This window comes from Solea senegalensis, unplaced genomic scaffold (assembly GCF_019176455.1).
Source record: "Solea senegalensis isolate Sse05_10M unplaced genomic scaffold, IFAPA_SoseM_1 scf7180000013869, whole genome shotgun sequence".
In the NCBI taxonomy this organism is placed as follows: domain Eukaryota; kingdom Metazoa; phylum Chordata; class Actinopteri; order Pleuronectiformes; family Soleidae; genus Solea; species Solea senegalensis.
In genome coordinates, this window is record NW_025320909.1 from 68,030 (window position 1) to 82,741 (window position 14,712).

General features: G+C 40.4%; 2 protein-coding genes across 2 annotated transcripts in view; one reads left to right on the top strand and one right to left on the bottom strand.

Annotated features, from left to right (window-relative positions):
- ctnnal1 (catenin (cadherin-associated protein), alpha-like 1) overlaps positions 1-8,423 on the top strand; it is a 47,187-nt gene extending 38,764 nt beyond the window's left edge. Inside the window, exons 11-19 of the mRNA XM_044015795.1 lie at positions 782-932; positions 2,199-2,236; positions 2,329-2,379; positions 2,715-2,869; positions 3,200-3,248; positions 3,813-3,869; positions 5,256-5,375; positions 6,643-6,726; positions 6,807-8,423. Of these exons, the coding sequence (XP_043871730.1) occupies positions 782-932; positions 2,199-2,236; positions 2,329-2,379; positions 2,715-2,869; positions 3,200-3,248; positions 3,813-3,869; positions 5,256-5,375; positions 6,643-6,726; positions 6,807-6,977 (876 nt within the window). The 3' untranslated portion in view covers positions 6,978-8,423. The remainder of the gene's footprint in view (positions 1-781; positions 933-2,198; positions 2,237-2,328; positions 2,380-2,714; positions 2,870-3,199; positions 3,249-3,812; positions 3,870-5,255; positions 5,376-6,642; positions 6,727-6,806) is intronic.
- Positions 8,415-11,145, bottom strand: abitram (actin binding transcription modulator). Its single transcript, XM_044015796.1, has 6 exons — positions 10,953-11,145; positions 10,746-10,797; positions 9,479-9,608; positions 9,310-9,386; positions 9,161-9,230; positions 8,415-9,020 (listed from the first exon to the last, which is right to left on the bottom strand). The coding sequence occupies exons 1-6, from the start codon at positions 11,032-11,034 to the stop codon at positions 8,883-8,885; spliced, it is 549 nt and encodes a 182-aa protein (XP_043871731.1). The 5' UTR covers positions 11,035-11,145; the 3' UTR covers positions 8,415-8,882.
- Between the last annotated feature and the right edge of the window lie 3,567 nt (positions 11,146-14,712).

The following is a 14,712-nucleotide window of genomic DNA, read 5'->3' on the forward strand; positions in this document are numbered from 1 at the left end:
TGATATCTCTCTGTCTGCTCAAAGTAATAGGAGGTGGCCCAGAGGGTAATTGGCTATTAAATGGTACACTGCAGGGGATGAGTACAGGTTGTGTATGTGTATTTGCACATTTGTTTGTTCATGTTTTGTGTCATTTCTTTAGATAGCTGTCACACACGTACGTAGCTGCATACTGATCTGATGTGCCCATGCTTTAAAACGGGAAATTCAATTCTGCTATAATAGTGGGAATATTTCAATGGTGCTGTGTTGTAGAAACTAACGTCTTCAAGATTCCCTTTTCATGTCTGTTACATCTGGGTCATTTTAGTTCCACGCTGTTAAATGGCAGTTATTTTGAAGCTCTGATTTGAGCCCCGAGAGATTAAAGTTGGGTGTTTTAATGTCATGATAAGCTGGTGTTGATTAAAGAGGATTATTCTGAGAGCACTGTTGCTCACTTATTACCCACAGAGCAGAGAGACACAGAAGAGGGTTATATAACTGTAAAACTATTTACCAAAAACATCTTTTAACTGTGTTTATTTCAAACATATGTATGCCTCAGGTTTAGTCATTATCCAGTTTTAGAAAGAAATAGCAGCTGCCACGCTTTTCTTTTTTTTTGTCATGTAACATGTTTATTTTGTGTTTGTTTTTTTTTACATTTACATCACTAGTTGCATATAATTGGATTGTCAACAAACATGGACTGTGCTTTACTTTCTTTACTTACTGACTTGCTTTGAATAATGTCTTAACAGACCAGCGTAACTCAATTATTCCTCTTCTCGTGGTGTAGATTATGTCGGCGGCGCAGACGCTGGCCCTGCACCCCTCCAGTAAGATCGCGAAGGAGAACCTGGAAGTCTTCTGTGAGGCCTGGGAGTCGCAGCTCTGTGACATGGCGCTGTTACTGAGAGAGATCAACGACGTCTTTGAAGGCAAACGAGGTGCGTTTATGTCCAGTTAATGATGTTGGTGTTTGGCTCGGTGGGTCGGCGGAAAGACAAGACAGCACTCAGAGAAGCAGAAGACTGTACAGGAACTTTCACAGTCGAATGCTCGAGTTTCCTTCATGAAAGTTCAACCTGAAGCAAAAACAGGCGGCATCCTTTTTTTTTTAATCAAAAATGAATCATCAAGGACTGTGGGAGGTATTTTCTGAAAGAATCCATGTCAATGCCGTTATACACTGGTGCATTCATTCCTCCTCTCTTCCTTCACCCTATTCACTATCGAGCCATTTACCCGAGATGTTTAAGTCATGGACAGTGCCTCTTAACAACGCAGCTCTTTGTATCCACACTGACAGAGAATCAGACTCCAGGTACATGCAGTTACTCGTGTAGGTTTGCAGCCGTGGTTCATTCGCTCGTCTTTGAACCAATGTTTGAATCACGCGCTGTAAGAAAATGTCAAAGACAGTGGGAAGCTCTTGTGGCGTGTTATCGAGTACCTCTCTCGTAAAGTGCGATAAATATTATGAGGTGCGGCTCAGCGAGTAAAAGGATCGGCGTCCATCGCACTCTGCTAAAATATCATATGAACGATGGCAGGTTTGACGCCCCCATAGTTGGTTGAAAGGAGCCATGCTTTTTGTGTTTATGGGTACATTTAAAAAACAATTTAATTACCGTAATTAGTCAATGAATCATATTCGCCAACCCTAATGGGCTGCAAAAGTCTGAATATGTACACACAGTATACAAAGACAAATTATAAAGGCGGTGTTTCATTTTAACCCTTTAAGTTTGCACAAGCGCACTTGGCGTTACCATGGTTATGCGACGTTTTGTGCTATCGGGAAAAACTCCCAACGGTTTCTGATAGCTGAGAAGTTGCACGTCAAAGCCAACGTGTGGTTATTTTCATGCGCGCTGTTTCAGGAGGTCAGATAATCTTTGTTGCCCATTGAGAGACAAAGACTCAAACAAATGTTAATGTAAATATGTTTATACGCAAAATATGCCGTTCGTGTACAACTGCAGGGTTTCTCTAAATAACCCTTTTTGTTTTTTTGCAGTAAATTGTAAACAACTGCCAGATATTGGAAGAAGTTATACTGGAAAAATGGCCCAAAGAACTTTTGCACAACATTCTCTGGTCCTTTTATTGTTAAAATAATCAAAAAAAAAGGTGTTAAAGGGTTAAGGATAGGATGTACTGTTGATTGATTATGAGCATTATTATTAATTGTTTTAATTCTCTATTTCTAGGAGATAAAAGATCTTATTTGTCGCTGCCCAGACCCGGGGTGAGTTTCACACCACCCACCCTCATGAATATCACAGACACCAAACAATGGCTTCTAATCCTTTGATTAATGCCTTTCTCTTTTTCCCACAGAAACACTCAGTGAACCTGAAGACTGCCAAGGCTGTCAAGTTGGATGCGGAGGTAGCGTGCGCCATAAACTCCTCTGGCTTTCAGCTACGACACGTCTCGCACCCTGTTCTGACAGCAGTATATTCATCTCTTGGAAAAAACACTCGCGTCATGAATTGATTTGTTTTTATAACCGGCTGCGATTTTGCTGGGCAGCGGTTTTCACGTGCTGTACCAGAGGAAGCAGGATTATGCTGATTGGAGAAGTTCTGAGCGTTGTTAACAAAGGAAAACGTCCCATACATTTGCTAATGTACATTCCTATAATGACATTCATTACACCTCAGTCTTCCCCATATAGAATGACTTGCGTTTGTGTGTGTTGCTTTGTGTGTGTGTGTGTGCAGGAACAGACAAGCATGGCCAAGTTGGGGCTTGAGCTGCGTCTGCTGTCATCAGACGTGGACACGGAGGTGGAAAAATGGGAGGAACAAGAACATGATATCGTTCGACAGAGCCAGAGCCTCGCCAGCATGGCCTACAACATGTACCTGTTTACCAGGTAGCCTTCTGGTCCCATCCCACACACACACATGCTCAGATATCTCATTTGCAGCGTGCTGGACCTGTTACATTTCAGATCTCACCACTTTAAAGCCTCTTAACCTTCCATGAATCTCTTTAGAGGCTCAGCGTTCACTCGAGTCCCCAGCTAGCAGCAATCAATACACAGCAGGCCTTGCCACAGTTGACATGACTATGAGTCATTCTGACAATACAATGACTGCAAAATTATATGTTCCACTGATTGTTCTGCATGTATTTTGACACCATCCATCTTCCCTCACCCATTTTTCCGTCTCATTTTCTGTGTCGCATATCGATCCCCCAGAGGGGAGGGGCTGCTGAAAACAACACTAGATCTTTTTCATCAAGCCGAGGTATGTGCATCCACATGTGCTAATCTCCCTTTCTCTTCACCGTCTGCACTGTTTTACCTCCTGTTTTATTCATGTAGTTTCAGTCAAACAAAAAATATCCTGTGACTGGTAAATCATCAGGTTAGTCAGGACTAGTTTACCATTATTTACGACCAACAGGGCACGACAGGGACGTAAATGTCGTGGGGTATTTTATTTTGGTGGCCGCGCTTGGGCAAACAGCTGCTCAGAGGGACACATCCTGTCGAATTGGGATTATTGCCAGTAATGTGGAGCGCTCCATAGAACCTGTGTCGAAAATGTCAGCAAGGATTTATTCGACTTGCAAGGGAGCAAGAAAGATAAGAGAGGAAGAGGAATGAGAGGGGAAAGAGACGGGGAGGCACGCTGATAAGAAGCAGAGAAAATGAAAAAATCTCAAAACATTTACAGAGTGTGCTTTTTGCTTTTGAGCGACTTCCTGGTAGCAGTTGAAAAGAATCATAATTTTGCCCATATTTGTGCAAGTGTTTTTATTTTCTTTGGTTCTGTGTGCGTGTGTGTGTGTGTTTGTGAACTCTGAAGGTTCTTTCTGAAGAAGGGCTCCAGCTGTGCTCATCTCTCCGCACTTTTTCCATCCAGGTATGTGCTAAGACAACAAATCAGCCTCACTTGCTCTGGAACACGCACACATTAAACGCTTCCGTCAGATCAGGCTGAAAATGTTTCCAACAACAGATTTACAGTTTTTGTACACATTGTTTGTTTTGTGTGTATTTGTATTTGCCGCGTGTGTTTTCAACACTCCATGTGTTGCAAACTGATGTTCATAATTCAGATGTTCTTGCACATTACACACTTTGGAATAAAAACCCAATATTCTTCTGTGTATTACATAACCAGGAAGACGTGATACTTTTATATTAGCAGCAATGGAGTGAGTGCAGTGTAATAGTAAATAGATACTTTATTGATATTATATTTTAATATACCATGCCCTTGCTTCTCGGCTGGGATCTGATTAAACTAGAGAAGACCAAGGGGGAATAAATAAATAAATAAAAAGAATATTTAGTGGAAGATGTAGAATTCAGCATAAAAGTAAACAGAAGCGAAAGCTAGAGTGAAGAAACAGTTTCTTTTCCTTTTGAACATTTCAACTGCTTACCCTTATGTACACGCAGCTATCATTTTAAGGACACTGCAACACCCATGTCAGCCACTCTGCCACGGTGCCAGGTCCACTTTATAAATCACAAAGTGAGAGCAGGAAATTAAGGCTGTCACGCACTTTCACCGGCAAACAAACGTAGCTTCAGTAACTTCTTCCCCAGGTTCTCCAGTTTTAATTAAATGGCCTGATTTTGACAGCCATTAATGACCGCTATTTGTCACTGCTGCATCTGTGAGTGTGTGTGTGTTTGTGTACACGTGCAGAGGGGAAGAGGGTGTAGGAGTCAACGGCAACCACCCAGGACTAATTCATAATCAGGAGGCCCGGCTCTTTAGCTTGTCATGTGCTCTCTGATTAATTACATCAAGCAAACTGGTGCTAATGAAGTCCCCCTGTCTCACTGTCCGCTCCCATAGCATAACTGCTGTGCCCGTATTAAAAATATGTACCCATTTATGCAAATATACTGGAGCATCATGAGATTGAAGAGGTTTTGTGTACTTTTGACCACCCTGAATAGCAGCGTGTTTTTGGGGTCACTCGTGGCCTCTTGCTTTCATGTAACTGAAGAAGATTGATGGCCTCCACGACTGAGATGTGGGGATTAACTCAGCTGGATAACAGACTTAAGCAGTAGATCATGTCCTGGCTGTTGCTGATTGATTACATCAAGCAACACTAAACTTCCAATTTATTTCATCCTTCGTTTTACGATGCGCGATTTGTTTTTGACGAGAACACCGTAAATCCAGTTCAGTCGCTGTGTCAGTGTCTGCGTGTGCACATTAACGCAAGTCCCTTCATAAACCGCCTCCACTGTCCCTGAAAGACGTCTGTCTTGCTCTCCGTTCCAGCTGGTTGATGAGGAAAAGTCTGCGGTGATGACAGAGACGGAGAAACTGGTGGCATTGTGCCAACAGCTGCAGACGGGAGCCAAGACTCCCGTACAGGGCAAGACTGCCACCTTCCAGAAGGTACACATTAAAGACCTCTGTGTGTGTGTGTGTGTGTGAACACATCTTTCGTAGGCTGTGTGGACCAATTGTCAAGCAAACCTATCTTTGTGAGGACATTTTGTCTGGTCCACACAGATTTAACAGGCCTTTCGAGGATTAAGACCTGGTTTTAGGGTTACAATTAGGTTAAGGTTAGTGTAAGGAGCTAGGGACTGCATTATGTCTATGAGTGTCCTTGCTAAGATAGCTGTACAAGTGTGTGTGTGTGTGTCTATTTGTCTGTCTGTTATTTGCTTTGGTTTGTGTGTCCAATTTTCTAAGAATTAATCAGGGGGTTGTTTTGCCTTGAAGCTGCTATTTTTTGATACACGTCAACCGAGTAATTTCGCACAGAGAGATCACACTCACGGCAGCTTTCTGACGGCATCAACATTGTCAACAACAGAGGGGCATCTGTGAAACACACAACGGAGCACGACTCCAACCGTTACTTCATTACTGGCGATGGCGTAATCTTTGAGTGATCTGCGCGCGACATCATTATCGAACACAAGGTGTCAGATTAATGAACGTCTGAGAATTTAATGAGCGTCACGGACAGGGGTGAGCTGCCTTAGGTCACCTTGTAGTGAAGGTTCAAAAAGGAAGAGATGAAGAATAGTGCTTTCTCTACTGATTAATGAGCGTCTCTTTGATATGACTGCCATTTTTCTCCCTCCATCCTGATGTTTACTTTATCATTCATTCAGGGTTGGCAGAGCAATGATGATGAAATGTTTACTTATATGTCAAACTGTTTAGCTATGTCTCCTCTTAAAGGTCTAGTGCTTATTTATCAGTGGCAGTGAGACTGCAGAGTGCAATATATGCGAGACTCATATATGTCGGGGAACTATAGTTGCCTTTGCATATCAGAAAGGATGTAAATGCACTTTCACAACTCTCCCCCTCACTCTACCATTTTGGATAACGCTACCCCTCCACACACACACACTCTTTGCTCTGCCTGTTTGTAATGCCTGCAGATCTCCACTACAGAGTGAAGCTGCTGCTAACTGCGAAGCTTATAGTTGATCCTGCAGATTTGTTTGTTATTTTGCTATCCAGAGTGTAGCACTTGGCAATTCTAGATTCTATATTTTGAGCTTGAATGGGTTTTCATGGTTCGAGCATGAACTTTCCACCGAAAGTTCAAACAGATGAAAAGTGACAGCCCAATAACACTAAATGTTACACTGTGGACTTTTAAGGTTGTGATTTAGTCTCTCTTTTTCTTTATCTCTAGGTGGACTCATCTATTCAGACAGCAAGAGGCGTCTTGGCTGTGGTTCTCTCCCTTCTCCCTTTCTGTAACAAACTCAACAAGAAGGTGAGAATGCAAAAAGGACTTCACGTACATTTAAGAGAGGAGCTTTTTCTCACAAAGCTCAACGGTCATTTTCCTTACAGTACAAGTCCGAGAAGAGTAGCCTGGGTTCCTCGCATGACTGGAGGGAGAGGCAGGATGCATCCACACCGGTCAAAGAGGACGGAGCTCTCAACGGCAAGAACAGCAACGGATTTGGTGTCAAATCACTGGAGCAGCACATGGCCGGTCTCAACCTGCTGGAGGGCAAATAATCCAGGAAATGGTCACCTCCTCATTTGTTCACTATTCTCCCTTGGAGCAGCACATAGACCACCCTACCTTTCTGGAAAACATGGATCCAGGAAATACCTTACTCTTCTCCACCTCATTCTCCCACCATAGTGGGCCAGAGCTGTGGGGTGAAGATGGTGGCTTAGGGCCAGTCTGAGTTCGTATTTGTCGTCTGGTGGATGAGTTAGAAGGTTTACAGACAAAGCAGATCTAAGCCTTGTGTGGCCATAGGCGGTTTAAAACCTGGGTAGTTTTTAAGCACCAGTTCAGCCACAGTCCACAAGATGGAGACAATCAGTCAACACCTGAGACTTTGTCTCTTCCAAGGAAAGGCCTGGCACACAGCTAATATTGCAGTCACTTCTCTCATCATTAAGTTGATAAACTGAAGGTAGATCATTAAGGGACTCCATTTAATGCTCAGCTCAGCCATACACCTGTCTTCACAATGTGCCTCTGCAACACGCGTTGTGGCGTACTATAGATATGTTGCACACATTAGTCAAACGAGTAAAAAAAAAACAAGTGTGACATGAAATCACATTTTGCATGACGCTATCAAAACCCTTGTGTGACATGTCTCCTATGATTAATATGCCACTGGTTTGTAATGTTAATAGTTGTAATGTAACGTTAGGCATTGTGGTACTACTCTGTACATGATCACAGCACTACTGTCAGCATCACACCTGCATAACTCATGTGTAAATGTAAGATTAAGTATTTGAAATGGCTCATACTATGTGATCAATGTATAACTTCCAAAGGATTATAGTATATGTTACATTCCCCATGTGCCATTTTAGAAGCAAAATACAAAAAGAGAAAAATCCTCATTCAATGCCAAATATTGTCTTCATGAAGACGCTGTAATCTTCAGCTTGCTACTATGAAATATAAAGCTTAGTTCTCCAGTGTGAAGGACTGGTGAGATATTTAGATTAATGTTCACATCACAGAGATGCTACTTTACAATATCTCCAATATTGTCATACCATACTTCTGTGTAAGCTATTATATCCTGACTTATTTTTCACAAAGAAATTGAGAGCTAATTCTGATTTGGCACCCTTGCCACATAGAGCCTTGAAGTGTACTTGTAATGAAGACTATCATTGTGAAGTTGCTGAATAGGCCAATGTGTTATATTTAGTGGTATATGGTATAATCTGGTACTTGAATCACAAATAGACAGTATATATAGTGTTTATCCTAAGGTAATGGCATTGGTACGGGGCGTGGATGAAAAATAAACATATATTAAGATTTAGAGATGCTTTGTATAGTGTGAGAGCAGCTAAGGATGCTGGGTATTATAGTGGCTCAACAGAAGTGAAGAAATCAGATCTAGTTTTGGATCATCTATTCTTTTGACTAGTGAAAGGCTAAAAAAAATGAGACATGGAAATTAAACAATATTTTTCTTAGACCTGTGTTGGTTGTTTTTAATATTTTACAAAAATACTTAAACTTACTTTGTGCAAGTACTTAATCACAGCATTCAAAGCATGAATGTTTTTGAAAATGAAAATTCACTACCAGAAAAGCTTCCTAAAACATTCAAAAACACTGTAAAATAAAGACATAGTGCAACTTTTACATTATACACTCGCCTGCCTCTATATTAGGTACACTTTTTAACACAATGCAACTATTGAATGAGCCAATCGCATGTCAGCAACTCAATTCATTTAGGCATGTAAACATGGTAAAGACAACCTGCTGCAGGTCAAACTGAGCATCAGGAGACCACAGCAGGTGCCACTCCTGCCACTCTGTACCTAATTAAGTGGCCATTGAGTGTAAATAATAGTTATGTAAAAGGACTGGTGGTGAGATTTGAAAGTAAGATGAGTTATTCTAAAACAGTTCTGACATGAGTCCTGTCAAGAGGGCTGTGATTCGGCAACACTACGTTTGGAGACGACGCTTTCAAAGTCCTCTCTGTTCAGGAGATTCTCCGTTATGCTCTTGCTCTCTTCAAACTTTGGCAGGATGACGGCGATGTAGCCTTCAGTGGATGGCTGTGCGGATTGAAACAAGTAAATTTCTGTTCATTTACATTAATAGATGCACAAATGTGGGTCAGAGGAACATACTGTTGATGGCACCTAAATGTGAACATCATAATGATTGAATAATTACATAAAAAATAATGATTTACCTTTTCCAGCAAGAGTGAAGGTGTCTCTAAAATTCGTTCATTGACCTCAAGAAGACGGCCACGAATGCAGCTAAAAAGATGATAAACTTGTGGGTCACAGTGACAAACAAATAAGCAGAATGTGTGTCTAGAAAACACCGATGCCTCACCTGTAGATTGTGTATTCAGTTTCATCTGTGCATGATATTCTGCACAATGGTGCAAAATCAGTAAGAAACTGACCGCCCTACAACATGGGGTAAGAACTGAGAGTGTAATCACGATACGTAACAGCAAATGTTTGCAAAGAAAATAAAATCATCAATAGAAAAGACATACCCGCTTGGACTTCCCAGATACTTTATTTTTCAGACGACTGCAGCCATCACTGATCTGGTAGTTGATGCTCTTGATTGTCCGTCCATTGTGAAGGATTGGGTGAGTCTCTGCTAATGTGACAACACATAATCTGCAATTATAAATTCAAAAGTGAGTACTTTTTATATCCCTTCAATATGTAAAATATTTCTACTGAATGTAAATTAAATCCATTAAAAAAAAAAACTAAACCCAAATAAATACAGAGCATGATCATAGGAATTGTGCACTGAAACTGGTAGTCAGTTGCCTAGTAATGAAACCCATTGTGCTGTGAATTCTGCACCTTATTAAAGCTGTATTTTGTTTTCAGTTCAATGTATTAGAAATGTTTTACAACATGCATCAGTCAAATTACATACACATAGATACATTAGAGTAGGGATGCATGACATTGGACTTTTGCCGATATTCAATATGCCAATATATCAGAAGTGATATATCTGATACCGATATATACCCTGTTCCATGCACCCTACTGCAGAGGCTATTTATTCTCTTCTGTAGTGAAATGAACATAATATTTTTCATTATCATGTTGCAGCAGATATATATTTTCTTCATCGAGCAAAATAGACATATACAACATATATACATATGTATGTATATATATATATATATATATATATATATATATATATATATATATATATATATATGATTATGTGCCATATGTATATATAGACACATATACTGTATATACAAGACAACTTGCACAAATTATCACTATTGCATTTATTAGCACTATATATATATATATATATATATATATGATTATGTGCCATATGTATATATAGACACATATACTGTATATACAAGACAACTTGCACAAATTATCACTAATGCACTTTAACACTTAGCACTTTTCCTGGTCTGTTATCAACAATATATATAACATTGTCTCTTTTCATTCTGCACTTAAAACTTACTGTCATTGTTTGTGTTGTGTTTTGTGGATGGCACTGGCCTGCCACGTGACTGAAGATGGAAATTAACTTTGGCTACAATCCTGCATCTTTACAATTACATGTTCATTAATATGTAGTGTCCCATTATAAATAAATACATAACCAAAATAAACTCTATTCATTATTGACTGAGGCAGGCACAGTAGACCCAACAGAGATAGTTACCATTTTTATTACAGGTCAATCACAGTAAACTTCACTTCTATTAAACTAGTAATCAGAATGTTATCACCACCTGGTGTTTAACAATTTACTGATACCTGTTTGAATGCTGCAGGATGCAGTGGTCCTCACACGGCTTCCCCTTCATATCTAAATAAAATAGAAACAATAATTTAAAGTATTTCGTGACATTTTGAATTATATGACATCACATAAACATCTCTTTCTCTCTGGCACTAAGTTCGTCTAACGCTAGCTCCCTAGTCACAGCTAACATCTACAGATATTGATCAGCTTTTACTTACCGGCTCTGTACCACCGCGTGTAATACCGATCGATAACGGAAGGCGCATTGTCTTCAGTGTCTTTCTGCTCAGTTTCGTCCATCAAAGGTTTTAAAAACACTTTTTAAATACAATTATCATGTAGCTGCTACTCCACACGACTTTGTTTGACGGACAGCAAATGGTGTGACACGGCGAGGTCCGTCATTTGAATGTACTCGATAGTCTTCGGGAAAAGCCAATGGTTCCGGGTGTTTCTTTGGGGGAAATATTGAAGTATTTGCGATTTTCTAAATATTGTCATTGAGCTTTGAAATATATATTTTAGCCACACTTCAGTTAAATACTCAGTGTGTTTTGACTCTAATGTAAGCACGATAACGTCAAGATAGGAAAGATTTCCAACATGTATTAATGACAATGAACATCAAAACAATCACAATAAATCAATTGTATAATTTGCAATTTGCGTTGCTTCAAACTACGATGGTTTGAAATTGATCAACTGCTCGGCCCTATCACCTTGCAATCAGTTTGGATGCAAACCCTACCTGGAACCTAAAGTCAATAAAGTCTTTATCCTGCATTACCAACGAGTAACAGCCCCTACACAAATCTGAAAGACCCCAATGTTTATTAATTATCAATGTATTTGTTGTAACTTCAGAAAATGTATGTGATCAACCTTGTTGAAGATCCTTGTGAAAAACAGTTATGTTTTATTTAAATAAAACATCCCAAAATGAAAATTACAGTGATAATTATCAGCTATTTAATTTACATGTTTACATTTTTTTGGCAGGTTAAACACGCTGTTGTAAACTGCAGTCAGATTCCACTGTGTCATCTTATTTTAACATTGCCCACTAGATGTCAGCCTACTGCTAACAGTACATTAGCCTATAACCTTTAGTTGGTGTGATACATTTATTTCTGATGAAAACAGTTAAACAATGGGCAATGTTTGTAGTGATATTTCACCTCACCGTGTCTGTTCTAATTTGTATTCACCGTGATTTTTTTTCCTCCTGGTTTGGTCTTGAGTCTTTCACACGGCAGACCTAAAAGTGTATTTAGTCTGCATGACTGTGGACTATGCAGTGAAGATGTCTGTGAGAGAACGGATTCAGGGATTAAGGAATGTTCCCTCCCTGAATGTGTCAAATTAACCCCCTGTGACCCAGACAAATCACATACCAAACATACCTAGCTCTATGTGCTACTTGCACACTGTAGACGATGCTGAGAAAGTGTGGACACGTAATGGTTTTGGCACGCGGCAGATTAAGTCTGGATGGCTTCACCTTATTCACACAACTGGGTGGAAAAGATCACACGAGCAAGAGAGTCTCACAATGACTTTTCCATGTATCTAATCACAGCTACCGAGACTTGGAAAGTTCTGCTGTCAAGTTCCATCGTAATGAGTTTTTCCATTACTCCACAGTCTGTGGTAGAGCGAGTGTGCAATTAATTCAGAGATGAAATACAACACCACTGTGGAGACAGAGAACAGAAAGGGAGTATCCCAGAGATATGCAGTCGTCTTGCATCAGGCTTGAAATGTAGTGTATTTAAAATAAACAGGGCCTTGATTCAACAGCTTTACCTGTGATGATTTTCCAGAAACTGCTAACTAAATCGATGACAGCTGCTACAAGATTCAATAGCTCTTCGAGTCACCTGAATCTCTGCGGCAGGGTTTATCTCAGACTGGAAATGCCACTTGTTTCATGCAGTATATCCACAGTCAGAGAAGATGACATGCTGTGAAAACTCACGAGAATGTTTGACAGTTCCTCATGTCAAATGCCAGAGGCAAAAGGTCTCCTCTCGTTAACTACCAGATGACCTCACAGGAGTCTGGTACTGTTGCATATGAGTTCATCAGTAAGTTCATTGCATTTATGAGCCTGTCAGTCTGTGTTCTTTAACTACTGGAATGAAACCCCGTCTCCTCCTCCTCTCCAAGACTTGACTTAGAGGTTCACTAGCTGACTGTCAGACAGGCATCTTGAGTGTCTCCAGCTGCACAGGCGTCTGTGTGTGCGTGCGCGCACTACAGTTCCACGTCAGCTCCTGCTACAGCGAGCAGCGCTTCTTCTCTTGTTTGGGCGGTTTGACAGCAGCAGTATCTCTTTCCACATGGAAGATATCCAGATAGATTTTCTCCTGTGTCAAAGGAGAGCGTGGTATGACAGGAGAGAAGGAGGTGGATGTCTGTGTGACTCACAGAAATGGTGTGGTGTAATATTGTCATTCCTATTTAGATTGGACACACCTAAATGAAAGTGCAGGCCAAAACATTATTGAGGATTTCAAGGTTTGTGGTTGCGAAAGAGACGGATGAGATATTGTAAATTGAGAGAAATTACTGCAAGACCTGGACCATCTTTTCCCTAAGTGGTTCTTGCAAACAGGCTATCAATAACACTTTCAGCAACTCAGTGTTTAGATATTGCATGCAACACAGGAATCCCTTCATAACCTTTTTTTTTTAAAATAGATATCTAGAGACATATATGCAGTAGCTTTTCCTGGAAAGCACAAAACACACACCCCTGCAGATATTATGAAATAGTTTGATTTATATGCTGCCAAAGTCCATACTGAGAACTTTGATTGTGCTTTTGTGTGAGACTACATAAGGGAAAGTGCCGTAAAGCCATATAAGGACACTTTATTTTACATTATTGATCTGTTCTCCCTTTGACAACTTTCAGTGGAAAAGCATGACCCTATCACTCAGTGAATGTGCCTACATGTACCAGCACAGAAACCCCCCAAGAGCTCTTCAATGAGCTTCACAAACGCCGTTTGCCGGGGAAGCTTTGCCGCTCTGATTAGCTGGTCCTGCGTCAAGATATTATTGGTTTTTCCTCTGCGGTAATCAGCTGCCAAAAGAGCAGTCAATCACATCAGAGATTTTCTGTTATTTGTGGCGTCTTCCTGCAGGTAGTGAGGACCTCAGGGGCTAAAGAAATGTCTGCGTGTGTGTAATTCAACTTTATGATCGGTCCCTTTTGCCATAACAGTACGTAGGATGCTTCTGATTTAGTTCCACCTGGAATTATTTTGTTACCATGGAAACAAACTAATGCAAGTATCTCTTGTTAATTTACCTTAAAGGTTTTGCTGCTGCTGATGAGTGCAACTGCCGAGGAACCAATCGTTTTACATAGTTTTTCTTCCTCACGGAAACGTAAGGAATCGATTGTGGTTTTTGTGCGACAGCTAAGCCAACTGGAAAAGTGCATGATGGCTTTATTATTAACAGACAAACACAAGTGTGCCATGAAACTTTTCCTCTATCTCTCCACCAGAAACACGTATTCCCTAAAATGCCAAACTACTCCCTTAAAGATACAAGAGCATCACAAAGATTATGAGCAGAGTCAGTTACTTAGACATCTGCTTCAGATAAAGGATAAAAAAAAAACTATTGGTGTTTCGATGAGAGTGTGTGTGTCTAAAGTGCCTTTGTGAGGGAGAGGAATTAAATGTCCCTGGCAGCAGTCACTGTTGTAGGATGTCTCTCTTCCCAGAGTCAAAACACTCATACACTGCAGCACTGCTGTGTGTGTGCAAATATTATTGCACAAAAATGAACTGACAAGTTTCTCTTGGTCCCCTCAAACGTTGGCTTTCGAAAGAGACAATAGTGACAGTGACATCATTTGGCCACGGAAGTGTGTGAACAACAGGAAGTGGTAAAGACTGGTTTATTTTAACAGCTGACTGTCAGTGTTTGACACCCAACTTTCATCTTTCTCACTCACAT